General features: G+C 47.9%; 1 protein-coding gene across 2 annotated transcripts in view; it reads left to right on the forward strand.

The window, feature by feature from the left end:
* Nucleotides 1-15992, forward strand: part of prkcha (protein kinase C, eta, a) — a 302477-nt gene that overhangs the window by 231046 nt on the left and 55439 nt on the right. For both annotated transcript variants that reach the window (XM_072491907.1, XM_072491914.1), the window contains one exon: nucleotides 7861-8015. In XM_072491907.1, the coding sequence (XP_072348008.1) occupies nucleotides 7861-8015 (155 nt within the window). The remainder of the gene's footprint in view (nucleotides 1-7860; nucleotides 8016-15992) is intronic.

Consider the following 15992-nt stretch of genomic DNA (forward strand, 5'->3'; position numbering starts at 1 on the left):
AATGGAACCTTCAAGGGAACAAGCGGTCCTAGATCTGGTCCTGGGTAATGAGGCAGGATTGATTAATGATCTCATAGTTCGGGATCCTCTTGGAAGGAGCGACCACAATATGGTGGAATTTAAAATACAGTTGGAGGATGACAAGGTAAAATCAAACACTAGTGTTTTGTGCTTAAACAAAGGCGATTACAATGGGATGAGAGAAGAACTAGCTAAGGTAGACCGGGAGCAAAGACTTCATGGTGAAGCAGTTGAGGAACAGTGGAGAACCTTCCGAGCGATCTTTCACAGTGTTCAGGAAAGGTTCATACCGACAAAAAAGAAAGACGGTAGAAAGGGGAAAAATCGACCGTGGATATCTAAGGAGGTGAGGGAGAGTATCAAATTGAAGGAAAAAACATACAAAGTGGCAAAAATTAGTGGGAGACTAGAGGACTGGGAGGTCTTTAGGGGACAATAGAAATCTACTAAAAAAGCTATAAAGAAGAGTACGGTAGACTATGAAAGTAAACTTGCTCAGAACATAAAAGCAGATAGTAAAAACTTCTACAAATATAGAAGACAAAAAAGAGTGGCTACGGTAAATATTGGTCCTTTGGAAGATGAGAAGGGAGATTTAATAATAGGAGACGGGGAAATGGCTGAGGAGCTGAACAGGTTTTTTGCGTCAGTCTTCACGGTGGAAGACACAAATAACATGCCAGTGACTGATGGAAATAAAGATATGATAGGTGAGGACCTTGAGATGATTGTAATCACTAACGAGGCAGTATTGTGCAAGCTAATGGGGCTACAGGTAGACAAGTCTCCTGGCCCTGATGGGATGCATCCCAGAGTGTTAAAAGAGATGGCTAGGGAAATTGTAAACGCACTAGTGATAATTTATCAAAATTCACTAGACTCTGAGGTGGTCCCAGAGGATTGGAAAGTAGCAAACGTGACACCACTGTTTAAAAAAGGAGGTCGGCAGAAAGCGGGTAAGTATAGGCCGGTAAGCTTAACTTCGGTTGTAGGGAAAATGCTGGAATCTATCATCAAGGAAGACCTGGAGGGTCCTGGAGCGGGGCACCTGGAGGGAAATTGTCCCATTGAGCAGATGCAGCGTGGGTTCACAAAGGGTAGGTTGTGTCTGACTAATTTGGTAGAATTTTTTGAGGACGTTACCAGTGCAGTAGATAACGGGGAGCCAATGGATGTGGTATATCTGGATTTCCAGAAAGCTTTTGACAAGGTGCCACACAAAAGGTTGCTGCATAAACTAAAGATGCATGGCGTTGAGGGTAAAGTGGTAGCATGGGTAGAGGATTGGTTAACTAACAGAAAGCAGAGAGTGGGGATAAATGGGTGTTTCTCTGGTTGGCAACCTGTAACTAGTGGGGTCCCTCAAGGATCAGTGTTAGGCCTGCAGTTGTTCACAATTTACATAGATGATTTGGAGTTGGGGACCAAGTGCAATGTGGCAAAGTTTGCAGACGACACTAAGATGAGCGGTAAAGCAAAAAGTGCAGAGGATACCGGAAGTCTGCAGAAGGATTTGGATAGGTTAGGTGAATGGGCTAGGGTCTGGCAGATGAAATTCAATGTTGCCAAGTGTGAGGCGATCCATTTTGGGAGGAATAACAGCAGAATGGATTATTATTTAAACGGTAAGATGTTAAAACATGCTGCTGTGCAGAGGGACCTGGGTGTGCTGGTGCACGAGTCGCAAAAAGTTGGTGTGCAGGTGCAACAGGTGATTAAGAAGGCTAATCGAGTTTTGTCTTTCATTGCTAGAGGGATGGAGTTCAAGACTAGGGAGGTTATGCTGCAATTGTATAAGGTGTTGGTGAGGCCACATCTGGAGTATTGTGTTCAGTTTTGGTCTCCTTACCTGAGAAAGGACATATTGGCACTGGAGGGAGTGCGGAGGAGATTCACTAGGTTGATCCCAGAGTTGAGGGGATTAGATTATGACGAGAGGTTGAGTAGACTGGGACTGTACTCATTGGAGTTTAGAAGGATGCGGGGGGATCTTATTGAAACATATAAAATTATGAAGGGAATTGATAGGATAGATGTGGGCAGGTTGTTTCCACTGGTCGGGGAAAGCAGAACTAGGGGGCAGAGCCTCAAAATAAGGGGAAGTAGATTTAGGACGGAGTGTAGGAGGAACTTCTTCACCCAAAGGGTTGTGAATCTCTGGAATTCCTTGTCCAGTGAAGCAGTTGAGGCTCCTTCTTTAAACGCTTTTAAGAAAAAGATAGATACCTTTCTAAAGAATAAAGGGATTCGGGGATTGGGGGCGGGATTCTCCACTGCCACGCTGAAGTGGCTTCGCCGTCGTGAACGCCGTCGAGATTCACGCCGGCGCGGAACGGCCCCGGTCCCGACCGATTCAGGCCCTGACAATGGGCCAGTATCGGGGCCGCGTCATCTACCCGCGCCAGGCCTTGTCGTCCGCGTAAAAGCGGCGCCGCATAGATGACGCGGCCGGCGCCGCATAACGGACGTCATCCGCACATGCGCGGTTGCCGTCCTGTCCAAATCCGCCCCGCAAGAAGATGGGGGACGGATCTTGCGGGGCCGCGGAAGGAAGGAGGTCCTCCTTCAGAGACTGGGACGCCGGTCCGACGTCCTGCACCGCGCTTCACCTTGAATGTGGGGTGGCCCGCGATCGGTGGGCACCGATCGCGGGCCACCCCACATTCAAGGTGAAGCGCGGTGCAGGATCCCCCCTCGCCCCCCCCACAGGCCGCCCCCCCCAGCGTTCACGCACCGCCCACGACTGTAGCGACCAGGTGTGGACGGCGCCGGGGGGGAACCCGCCGTTTTGGCCTGGCTGCTCGGCCTATCCGGGCCTCAGACTAGCGGGGGTGCCGGAAAATCACCATTTTGGGTATCTCCGCCGATTCTCCGGCCTGCGGCCCGCGAAACTCGACCGGCCCGTTCCCCTCCGCTTGGGAGAATCGCGGGAGGGCGTCGGACCGGCGGCCCCGGAAATTTCGGCGGCCCAGGCGATTCTCCCAACCGGCGTGGGAGTGGAGAATCGCGCCCCATTTGGTGTACGGGCCAGAGAGTGGAACTGAGTCCACAAAGATCAGCCATGATCTCATTGAATGGCGGAACAGGCTCGAGGGGCCAGATGGCCTACTCCTGTTCCTAGTTCTTCTGTTCTTATGTAAAATGTATAATTTAAATATTCATTCATCGTTGCCGGCTCAATATTCGAGAATTGTCGACCCAAACCCAACATGGGAGCACCATCACCATATAGAGTGAAGGAGTTGAATGAGAAGGCTTACTGCGTCTTCGCAGGACAACTAAGGATGGAGAATAAATATGGCTTTGTCCGTGTCACCCTCATCACCAGAATAGCTATTTAAAACAATTACAGGATTTTCAGTTCAAAAACAATTGAGCTGAACCTGTAAGCTAAAGGATGGGATTACCGAGATGGTTCAATGTGCTTTCAAACAGCTGAGACTTCAATGGACATGTGGTTCCAGTTCTGTACAGGTCCACCAGATGGAGTGCCACATCTTACAACCCCGACAGTATTCAATGTGGTCCTGCCACAGCTGACCTTGCTGGTGACCCATCTGATCTCAGGCCGGGACATGGTCGGGATCTTACAGCTGCTTCAGCAATCCTGGCCTGCTGCTTAACTGAACGAGGAAGTATGAACTCCATGAGCAAGGAAGAGTTGAAGGCAAATGTTGTTCAATAATAAAAATGGGGGCAGATTCTTCTGCCCCCACAACAGGCAAGGAAAGCAGCGGGAGGGCCTGAAAATTAGACTGATACCCAATGCCATCTGGTGTAAGTATATTCCAGGTGGAAAGGTCCATGGTCCGCCCACCTCCATTTGGGACCCTTAAGCGGCCAATTATTGACCACTTAAGGGCCTCTTCCTAGCCCTGCTGCAATTTTCTCAGCTCCCCGACATGGTACTTGCATGACTGGTTAAACTATGTAGGCTGCAAGCCTTCGCGTGGAGGGGTGTTGGTCCCTTAATCTAAACTATCTATGATCAAGCGCATGGACATCAGGAGGGGTTAATCCCTGACAGCCACCCCCTTGCCTCGCTGCCAATCCATATGTCACCCATCTTCCATGAACATCCCCCCCCCATCCCCCAAAAGCCTTCACCTTTTTCCTGCATCGCTCCATGATCTTGGGATTTGGTTAGGTTGGAGCTGCCGCCCTCTGATTGGCCAGCAAATCTAGGTGGGGTGGGACATCAGATACCAGAGTCCCAGTCGGGAGGAAGCCCTGCTGCTGTCCTCTTGACTGCCTGATGGGCAGAGGGTAGGATGGGCCTTTCTCCTTGGTGTCAGGGTGGGTGTCTCACCAGTTTATCAGGCAGCGCGCGAGACATCTGCCGAAAACGAATTCCGCACCCAGGTGTCACAACTGGGAGTCGAGAGCCCCTTGATGTCGGAAAGCATGTTCCCTGCAGTCAACTATCATAAAATATTTCACTTTGGCCAGTGATTTTATATCCTAAATTGTGTTATTTCACATAGCCAAAAATTCAAACATTTTACAGTAGGTATGCAAACATTCTAGACATAAATAGGACTGCCGCACAATTCAGAAAATTAATAAATTAATCTTTAAATTGTCTGGACTGGGAAAATCTCAGACACAGTCTCCAGTCTGTGTTGAGCACACATGATCCTTTTGAATTCAGCACCATTTTACTAGGAAGGGGTCATTGTCTAGAATTAGGAACCCTGAAAGCTATCCAGAACTTCTGCTGGAAATACATTTGTTCCAGTGTCCAGTGAGGAAGGTTTGGATTATTCTCCGCATTCAATTTAATGAATGGGATTGGCCTCCACTGTGATCCATCCCCAGCCTACCCACATACACGGGTAAGGTTCATAGGTATCGAACAAAGGTGAGATTGACTATTGCACTGATTTTTGGAGAGCTCCAGTCACTGAAAGTGTTGCTGAATTATGGGGTAACATCCCACATCAACTTCTGTTGTGAACCTGGAGAGTGATTTGAAATGGAAGCGTCAAACTTGCCTCCCCTCCTCTCTAGCAGGCAAACGTCCGTGACAGGAGTCAGGAATCGTATTAGTAGGGGGAAAGATAATCTTGTGAAATGAGGCGGTTGGAGTGGAGGGGTGTTGCTCCCTTAATCTGAACTATGCTAACATCTTGGGCAGGAAGAATGAGGACAAAAAGAATTTAATAGCTCTAAATTTAGGTCAGGTAGATTGAAAACAAAATCAGACACAGTGGGTGAGATTCTCTGATCCTGAGGCTAAGTGTTGATGCTGTCTCGGCGTTTCTCGACGGCGTCAACACGGCCTCAGGATCAGCAATTCTGGCCCCTACAGGGGGCCAGCACGGCACTGGAGCGGCCCTGGCTGCTCCAGCTGCTGATCCCGGCGTCAACTGGGCGCCGCACGGTCCGCGCATGCGCAGTGGCACCGGCGGCAACCGGTGCGGAAAAAATGAGGCTCCCAGCCCGAGAGGCCGGCCCGCCGATTGGTGGGCCCCGATCGCGGGCCAGGCCACAATGGAGGCCCCCCCCCCCCCCAAGGTCATTCCTCCCCCCTCGCCCCCACAGGCCGCCCCCGCACCCTTCCATGCCGAGGTCACGCCGGCTAAGAGCAGGTTAGAACGGCAGCAGCAGGACTGGGGTTTCTTGAAACGGCCGCTCGGCCCATCCCGGCCAAGAATCTGCGGGGGAGGGGGGGGCAGCGCTGGCACCGCGCCGAAGACGCCGTTGCCAATGGCACCGATTCTCCGCTCTGAGGAGAATCACGTCCCGGCATCGGGGCGGCGTGGTGCGATTCGCGCCGGTCGCGGGGATTCTCCAGCCTGGCCCCGGGCTGAGAGAATCCCGCCCAATAGTTTGAAACTGTGGAAAATATTCATACTTGGGCTAGGATGAGGTTGAGTCTCAGAATGCTGAATTTCATTTGCACGTACTGTTTTAAATGTTGGCTTCATTAGGTAGCACAGGCCTGTTTAAGCATTGTAAAAGACAGAGTGAACATAAATTTTCCTTCTGGCGGCATGGCAACTATATGAACAAGAGGGAGTGTCGATCTTATGCAATTAATCAAGACAATTGGCAACCACCATGTCAAACTCAGTCTTACCATGTTTAACCAGAAAAGCATATTAATTCTTGCAGTGAATTGCTTAAACAGATTAAATACTCCAGGAGTAGCACCCAGTTCATCTACGACGTATCTTTCCTGGGGCCTTATGGCCAAAAACAATGCGGTGTTTCATGTGGGGTCTGACCAAGGCACTGTACAATCACTTCCTCATGTTTGAATTCCAGCCTCTTTGAGAATAAGGTCATTCGCCCTTTCTGATTGTAGCTGTGATCTAGCTTTTCATGATTTGCGTGCATGGGCAGCTTCATTCTTCAGTTCTTCCTCAGATCCTAGTCAATCAGATTTGTCTTTCTTCATTTGAAAATGGAAGACCCCCAAACGTTCTCACTTTGAGCACCATTTGTCATTGTTTTGCGCACTCACTTGATTGGTTACATATTTGTAATATATGTCTACACAATCTACTGTACCCTCTTAATTGTCATCCACGGTCCTTCATGGAGGTCATTAGTGTACATCTGGCAAAAAGCTGAGATTCCCAGATTCCCAGATTCCTGCGAGTGCAATTACAATGCTGTTTTTAAATAAAGTAGCATATGTAAATACCGTCATGGTTTAATCTCTTGGAGTTGAAAAGTGGAGATCCATGTTATTATTGATATAGATTACTGGATGATTAGTTATTTTATATCTGATAATGCAACATACAGAAATATATATTGAAGTTAGTTTTTTTGTCATGTTCCTTCTTTGTATTTGGGATTTCAGTATTAATGGAGTTGCACCAAATATTCTAAGCATTAATTCATAACACCATAAGGCCATGCGACATAGGAGCAGAATTAGGCGCTCGGCCCACCGAGTCTGCTCCACCATTCAATCACGGCTGATATTTTTCACATCCCCATTCTCCTGCCTTCTCCCCATAAGCCCTGATCCCCTTACTAATCAAGAACCTGACTATCTCTGTCTTAAAGACACTCAGTGAATTGGCCTCCACAGCCTTCTGCGGCAAAGAGTTCCACAAATTCACCATCCCCTAGCTGAAGAAATTCCTCCTCATCTCTGTTTTTCAGGATCGTCCCTTTAGTCTGAGATTGTGTCCTCTGGTTCTAGTTTTTCCTACAAGTGAAACATCCTTCCACTTCCACTCTATCCAGGCCTTGCAGTATCCTGTAAGTTTCAATAAGATCCCCCCTCATCCATCAAAACTCCAACGAGTACAGACCCAGAGTCCTCAACCGTTCCTCATACGACAAGCTGTTCAGTCCAGGGATCATTTTTGTGAACCTCCCCTGGACCCTTTCCAAGGCCAGCACATCCTTCCTTAGATATGGGGCCCAAAACTGCTCACAATACTCCAAATGGGGTCTGACCAGAGCCTTATATAGCCTCAGAAGTACATCTCTGGTCTTGTATTCTCGTCCTCTTGACATGAATGTTAAGAATGTCAGAAAATCCTTTGTCCAAGGTGACCATGGGCTTTAACCATGTTCTAAAACAGGTCTGCTGCCTCCACATTAGTGAGCAACAGATCCTCGGAGAGAATTGGACTCAGTAATTTGGGTGATAAATCTAAAGGTTTATCTTTCGGAGGTGTGTCATTGACTGTGAAGATTGATACTGTTGTTTGAGTGAGAAGCTGCCTTATAAAACTGAAATCAATCCTTTGTTGACTTGCCTTTGTTAACCTCGCGAACGCCCCACATATAATAAGTGTGGTTTTTGACTTCTGTTCGCTGGTTTGTAGGTTTAGTGATAACATATTGACCTTTGTGCGTTATTTCTTGCAGGATCGGATGTTTTTTGTGATGGAGTATGTCAATGGGGGAGATTTAATGTTCCAAATTCAACAAGTGCGAAAATTCGACGAGATGCGTGCACAGTTCTATGCTGCAGAAATTACATCGGCGCTGATCTTTCTACACAGTAAGAAAGTTATATATAGGTAAGGATAAAGTCTGTGTCTTTATGTAATCAAGCAGCGTCATTATAAGATTCATGAATGATCTTATGGTTTCAATGGGGAATCACATGGAAATGCACAGTAGAGAAAATGGCTCACCCTTTTTGCATTATTGTTTTTTAGCAATCCAAACCACACTCTGCTTTCTGTTGTGAAGCAGGCCTTTCTTTTCATATTCATTCATGGGATGTGGACAATGCTGGTTGGGCCAGCATTTATTGTCCATCCCTAATTGCCCTTGATATGAGTGGCAGTTCAGTGGGCATTTTTAAAAATGTACTTAATTCCAAACATGTGTAAATACAGCAACATATAATACACACTCCACAAAATCACAATCCACAGCTTGTACAGTTTTTCCCCTTTTATTCCTTCCTCTCCCCCCTCCCCGCTCCTGCCCGCTCGACAAACAATTCCTCAAACAGCCCCCACCACATTTCGAAGCGGTCCACTGACCTTCTCAACTCAAACTTAATCTTCTCCAACTGGAGAAAGTTGTACAAGTCCACCAGCATCGCCCCCACCCCGGCGACATACCCGACCTCCAATTTAACAGGATCCTTCGCCGGGCAATTAGAGAGGCGAAGGCCACAACATCGGTCCCCTACCGTTCCAGAAGCTCCGGCACTTCCGATATCCCAAAAGCCGCCACCATTGGGTCCAGCTTGACCCCCCCCCCACTATCTTTGATAGCGTCCCAAACACCGTCTCCCTGTATCTCTCCAGCTTCTCGCAACCCTAGAACATCTGCGCATGATTTGCTGGCCCCCGCCCACACCTTTCGCACCCATTGGCCACCCCCCGGAAGAATCCACTCATCCTCGTGTTTACCCTGTGCACTACCTTGAACTGAATCAAGCTCATCCTCCTGCAGGAGGAGGTTGAGTTCATCCTCCACATAGCCTCGCACTACAGTCCCCAACCTATTTGTCCCCCCAACACCTCCATTTGTTCTTGATCCTTACCACTTGTGCCCACCCCCACCCTGCTCCCCCAACCACCCGGGAACAGCAGTTGCTCCAATAAGGTGTACTCCGGCATCCTGGGAAACACCCTCCAATCTTTCCGCGCAAATTCCCGAACCTGCATACATCTTAAACTCACTACCCCTCGGTAACTCAAACATCTTCCCCAACTCATCCAGACCCGTAAACTTCCCTTCCGAGTACAAGTCCCTCACCCTCTCCAGCGCCGCCTCCCTCCATTTCCCATACATCCCATCCATCTCCCCCAGCTTGAACCAGTGGTTCCCGAACAGTGGCATCAACACCGACATCCCCGACAACTTAAAATGTCTCCTCAACTGATTCCACACCCTGACCGCAGACTTCACCACCGGGCTCCCCGTATACTTCCCCAGAGCAGACGGCAGCTCACTCTTCCCGACATTCAACTTATACCCGGAGAAGGCCCCAAACCTTTCCAATAGCCCCCTGATCCTACCCACACTCTCCGACATAAACAACATCAGGTCATCTGTGTATAATGACACCCGGTACTCCCTCTTCCCCTCACCATCCCCTGCCATTCCACAGACCCCCGAAGGGCAATCAGCACGGGCACAGTTGCCAGCACAAACAGCGGCGACAGCGGACACCCATGCCTTGTTCCCCTGAGCAGTCCAAAACTTGACAAACTCATTTGTACGTACACTTGTCATCGGGGATACATACAAAAGACGCACCCACGCCACAAACCTCGGCCCAAACCCAAACTTTCCCAAAATTTCAAATGATTACCTCCACACCACCTAGTCACATCTATAGAAACAATAACCTCCGGCGCCCGCCCCATGACGGAGTCATAACCACATTTAACAGCCTCCTGATATTGCTAGTGAGCTGTTGGCCCTTTACAAAACCCATCTAACCCCCAGAAACCACTCCTGGCACACATCCCTCCATCCACCTCACCAACAACTTAGCCAGTACTTTCACGTCTGCATTCAACAATGAAATGGGCCTGCACGACCCACAGTCCAGCGGATCCTTCCCCTTCTTCGGGATTAGTGTAATCGATGTCTGTGTCAGCATCTCTGGCAACTTCCCCTTCTCCAACACCTCACTAAACACCCTCAACAAATAAGGTGCAAACTTTGCCACAAATTCCTTATAAAACTCTGCCGGGAAGCTGTCTGGCCCCGGGGCCTTCCCCTAACAATGTCTATCACTTCCCTCAGCCCCAGCGGCTCTTCCAGTGCCTGCCTCTTCCCTGCCTCCAAACCTGGTACCTCCAACCCTTCCAAAAACTGCCCCATATCCCCTTCCTCTCCACTGGCTCGGCCCAAGCAGCTTCTTATAATACCCCCTGAACACCTCGTTTATCCTCCTCGGCTCTGATACCACCTCCCCTTCTCTGTCCGCACCCTTAGAATTTCCCTAGATGCTGCCTGCCTCCGCAGCTGGTGGGCCATGGCGCATGCGGCTCGCCTTCTCTCCGTACTCGTGCTGCACCCTCCTCGCCCTCCGTAACTGCCCTACTGCCTATCCTGTAGTCAATTTATCAAACTGTCCCTGCGACCTCTTTCGCTGCACCAACACCTCCTTAGTGGGAGCTCCCGAGTATATCCTGTCCACCTCGACTATCTCGTCCAGCAACTGTCCATGCTCCTCCCTCCTGCTATCCCTGTGTGCCTTGAACGAGATAATCTCTCCTCAAACAAACGCCTTCAACACCTCCCACAACGTGGCTGCCGACACCCCCCCCCCCCCCCCCCCGTTCTGATTCAGCTCCACATAATCCCCAATCGCCAGCCTCACCTCTATTTGCCAAGAGACCTGAATCTAGCGTCCATCCCGGCCTCTGCACCTGCCCTGAACTAAGCCTCACCTCCAGCCAATGTGGCGCATGATCCAAAATCACAATTCCTGCATACTCCGCTGCTACCACCCAGATCAACACCTCTCAACTCACCACAAAGAAACCAATTCTCGAGTACACCTTGTACATGTGCGAGAAGAAGGGGTAGATCCTCTCCCCCCCACTCCCCTGGGGTTTCAGAGGGCATTTAAGAATCAGCTACATTGCTGTGGGTCTGCAGTCACATGTAGGTCAGCCCAGGTAAGGATGGCAGATTTCCTTCCCTAAAGGGACATTAGTGAACAAGGTGGTTTCTTCCGACAATCGACTTTTAATTGCTGAAATTTACTGCATTCAAATTTCACCATCTGCCGTGGTGGGGTTTGAACCTGGGTCCCCAGAGCATTACTATGGGTCATTCCATCCCCACTAGCTCTTTCCTTTCCTTTTGTAAGTGGTGAGTGGAGCTGAATTATTTGAAAACTGTAAGAGGAGTTGTAAGTTGTACAATCTAGCTGCTGCTGTTTAAAATTAGATGCACTTTCTTAATTCACTCAACTTTAATTTTAGCCAGTACTGTCTTTCCACCAACTGAACAATGAAAGGATTTTCACTATTGTGCAGTGACTAGAGGTTTTTACAGGAGGCAGATATTTTGCTCCACACTGATCACAAGCTTTCATTCAGATGTTTGTTTTAAACAATGCTGTTGAGTAGAATGGGGCTGAGTGTTTGTTGACTGTCAGCTGAGCTATGACAGGAATCAAATCAAAATTTCCTTCTGTATAAGACATTTAAATTTAAATTCCAGTGACCATGGGAGAAGCTGTTTAGAAATTGGAGTGGTGGGTTAAAATTACGGGATTTGTATGGACATACTTGTGATGTGATAAATCACCTTCACATTCAAGATTTATGGAAACCGAAGGTCCTTTGAGTCAGTTAAGGCTTTCTAATGCGTGCCTTTGCAATGTTTGATCTAAAAATTACAATTTCTGGTAAATGCCATGTGCACTGCTATCACCTGATTGCTGGTTTGGTTATAACTGGTGCACTGTGACAGACAATTTTTAAATATTCCGATCAAAATTGATAAATGAGTTAAATGGGTGTACTCAGCAAGTCAAACAAATTGGAAAAAGTGAGTTTAGTGCATTTTTGTGTTGGTACCTTGTCCACTGTTACAAGTGACATTACCATCGCTGAATCCCACACAATCAACATCCTGGGGGTTACCATTGATCAGAAACTGAACTGGACTAGCCACCTAGCCACATTAATTACTACGGCATGTAACTCACCTCCTCACCCCCCCCCCCCCCCCCCCCCCTCAAATCCTGTCCACCATCTACAAGACACAAGTCCTCCTCATCTCTGTTTTAAAGGATCATCCCTTCAGTCTGAGGTTGTGCCCCCTGGTTATAGTTTATCCTACTAATGGAAACATCCTCTCCACGTCCACTCTATCGCAGTATCCTATCAGTTTCAATAAGATCCCCCCTCATCCTTCTGAACTTCAACGAGTACAGACCCAGAGTCCTCAACCGCTCCTCATATGACGGGGGGGACATGGGGGTGAGTAAGGGGTATGTGTTGGTATGGGCCCTATTAGGATGGGAATAAAGAGATACGGACCCCGGAAGTGCAGACGGTTTTAGTTCAGATAGGCATCATTTTGTTCTTTGGGTTGGCACTGAGTTGGGATGGAGGGGGCATGGGGAGCGTGGAAGGAGCATTGAGAGAATGGGCAAGACCATTCATAGAATCCATAGAATCCCTGAAGGAGACCATTCGGCCCATCACATCTGCACTGACCCTCTGAAAAAGCACCCTACCTAGGCCTAGTTCCCTGCCTTATCCATGTACCCCACCTAACAGTTACATCCGTGGAGACAAAGGTGCAATTTTAGTATGTCCAATCTACCTACCTTATACATAGACATACATACATAGAATTTACAGTGCAGAAGGAGGCCATTCGGCCCATCGAGTCTGCACCGGCTCTTGGAAAGAGCACCCTACCCAAGGTCAACACCGCCACCCTATCCCCATAACCCAGTAACCCCACCCAACACTAAGGGCAATTTTGGACACTAAGGGCAATTTATCATGGCCAATCCACCTAACCTGCACATCTTTGGACTGTGGGAGGAAACCGGAGCACCCGGAGGAAACCCACGCACACACGGGGAGGATGTGCAGACTCCGCACAGACAGTGACCCAAGCCGGAATCGAACCTGGGACCCTGGAGCTGTGAAGCAATTGTGCTATCCACAAGGCTACCGTGGTGCCCCTTTCAAAAGTTGCCAAATCCATACAACTCCTATGAAAGGCCATTAACCGTGAGTCATGAGGCTTCAGGGATGTCAGGTGCCAGCTGATTCACATTAAAAAAGGCCGCTCCACGGCAATAACACGATGCAGGTGGCATGAATGAGGTGAATATGTGACTACCCAGTGGTTAGCACTGCTGTCTCACGGCACCGAGGTCCCAGGTTCGATCCCGGCTCTGGGTCACTGTCCTTGTGGAGTTTGCACATTCGCCCCGTGTTTGCGCGGGTTTCGTCCCCACAACCTAGAGATGTGCAGAATACGTGGATTGGCCATGCTAAATTGCACCTTAATTGGAAAAAAAATTGAATTGGGTACTCTAAATTTATATTTTTTTAAAATGTGTGTCTACCGCCCCTCAGTGGGAGGATGGCCAATCCACAAGAGCTGTCGGCCAGTCTAGCAGTCCTCGCAGCACCACGTGCTGCTGGGACTGTGAGGAGGCCCGTGGATGAGTACAGTGAAGGCCCCTGAACCCAAGAAACTCCTGTGTATTGGATGGAGAAGGATCAGGAAGCCTAACGGTTGGAGAATGGGTCAGAGGCGAGGTGGGCAGGAACAAGGGGGAGGGCATCATCTTGAAGTGGATGCCACTGATGTTCACAGGGCATCCCCTGAAGAACATACCCCTAATCCTTCCTGAATAATACACTGCCCATGGCAGCCATATTATTCAGGTCAGTTGACTTGATAACGAGCTCAGTTTACCTTTAATTAATTATTTTTAAATGACCACCTCACCTTTACATCCCTGGACACTAAGGGGCAATTTTAGTATGTCCAATCCACCTAACCTGTATATCTTTGTCACCCACCTACTGTATTATGGGGGACAGCTCAGGGGTGAGTGGGGGGTCCACGTGGGTGCGTAAAATCCAGCCCATGGAGAAGTTGGCCTTCTCATCGAGTATTGGATATCTGACACAGGCCGTCAATGAGAGCATGAAGGAGACGAGAGAAGTGACTGTGGTGAAGAAAGTTGTCAAATTCAATCCTATTTGAATTCTTATTCACTGTCGATGGACTGGACTGTAAAGTGGAATTTAGTTAATACAATCACAGTCTACATTCTTGAGGAGTTTGTATACTCAGAGTGGGGTTGGACGTTTTTGTCAGTGTTGGGTTGATTACTGGTTCAAACCAAGTAGTGTATTAACAGGTGCTTTTCTTTTGGCAATCAAAGCCTTTGAATACCTAACCCTTGACAAGCTTTGGAATATCTTTTTTTTATTTGTTCAGGTGCTGTATTTTGTAGCAATTGAGCAAGCTTCAATGCTATATGTCGCAAAATCACAAACATGTTCTTTGTAAATGAGTGTATGGGTTAATACAACTTGCAATCTGACCAGTTATTCTGAAAGCAAAGCATTAAAGGAAATACCAGGGCATTTTACTGCTTTCATTTGAACAACTGAATGCATCTTCAGAAGAATGAGCAGTCTTACAGCGTAGCCTTCCATTTGATTCTTTTATATAAGATACTTATATATATATATATATATATTCACAATCTGAATTTTGAGCTTATCCTTGCCGGGGGGGGGGGGGGGGGGGGGGGGGGTTGGTCAGTTCCTGTGTAGCAATAATCTTATTTTCAATGTGAAGGTTAACATTGTAAGAGTGTGATCTGTAAGTCACTGTGTACAGTTAAGCCTGTGTGATCCGGGCTTGATCAGGCCAGAGCAGTGGAAGCAGCTTGGAGTCTCTACAAGGTCAACTGAGAGGTGAATTGGGTCAATCTATGATGCGTCAGACCTGGTAGCTGCCAACTTAAAAAAAGAAGCGGCACAAACGTGACCGTTGGCAGGAAGGTCACTAAGCCATTAGAATAGAACAATGAATGGATTTAATGAATAAATCCGTATACATCAGAATCAATTGAAGGATTGATCTGAATCAGCTAAATTACACGCTCTCTTTCCATCTGAATACAGGAGCCATTATTAAGGATCATTGAACTGGATGAGCAAAGTGGCATGTTTCCCTTTAATCGGAATGTCAGGCCAGTTGATAATGATCATGAGAACAAGTGAAACAAAACAACAATTTGATTCAATGTTGAGGCGTTCTTGATTAGTAGTTGCATCTTTCAAATGGGGCAGGTTTAGTTCAGTTGGCTGGGCTGCTGGATTGTGATGCAGAGCGAGGCCAGGAGCGTGGGTTCAATTCCCGTACCGGCTGAGGTTATTCATGAAGGCCCCGCCTTCTCAATCTCACCCCTCGCCCGAGGTGTGGTGATCCTCAGATTAAATCACCACCAGCCAGTTCTCCCCCTCAAAGGGGAAAGCAGCCTATGGTCATGTGGGACTATGGCGACTTTACTTTAACTTACATCTTTCAGGAGGATATGTAACAACAAACCCAGCCTGTCACCTTACGAGGACATAAAAGGTCCCATTGCACGGTTCGAAGAGCAGGGAGGCACTCCTTGTGTCCTGGCCAACAGTTAACCCCCAACCACCATCATTAAAGCTGATTACCTGGTCATTATCATGTTGCTTTTTGTTTATAAATTGGCTGCTGTGGTTCCCAATATTACAAACGTGACAACACTTCAAAATTACATAATTGGCTGTGAAGTGTTTTGGAACATTTATGTGGTTGTGAAAGGTTCTAAATAAATGCAAGTTCTTTTCATCTTTCTTTACATTCACATCAGGCAGAATTTTCCGACCCTTCCCGCCATGGCAGTCCAGAGATTCCCGCCATCGTCTCAATGTAGCATATCTAATGTTCTTCACCTTCTTTATGCCACAAAGTTATGTATTTCAGAATTCCTCATGTTAAGGCCATAAGAAAGTATGGAATAATAATACATTCTAGAATAG

The sequence above is a fragment of the Scyliorhinus torazame genome, chromosome 2 (assembly GCF_047496885.1).
Source record: "Scyliorhinus torazame isolate Kashiwa2021f chromosome 2, sScyTor2.1, whole genome shotgun sequence".
Taxonomy (NCBI): Eukaryota; Metazoa; Chordata; class Chondrichthyes; order Carcharhiniformes; family Scyliorhinidae; genus Scyliorhinus; species Scyliorhinus torazame.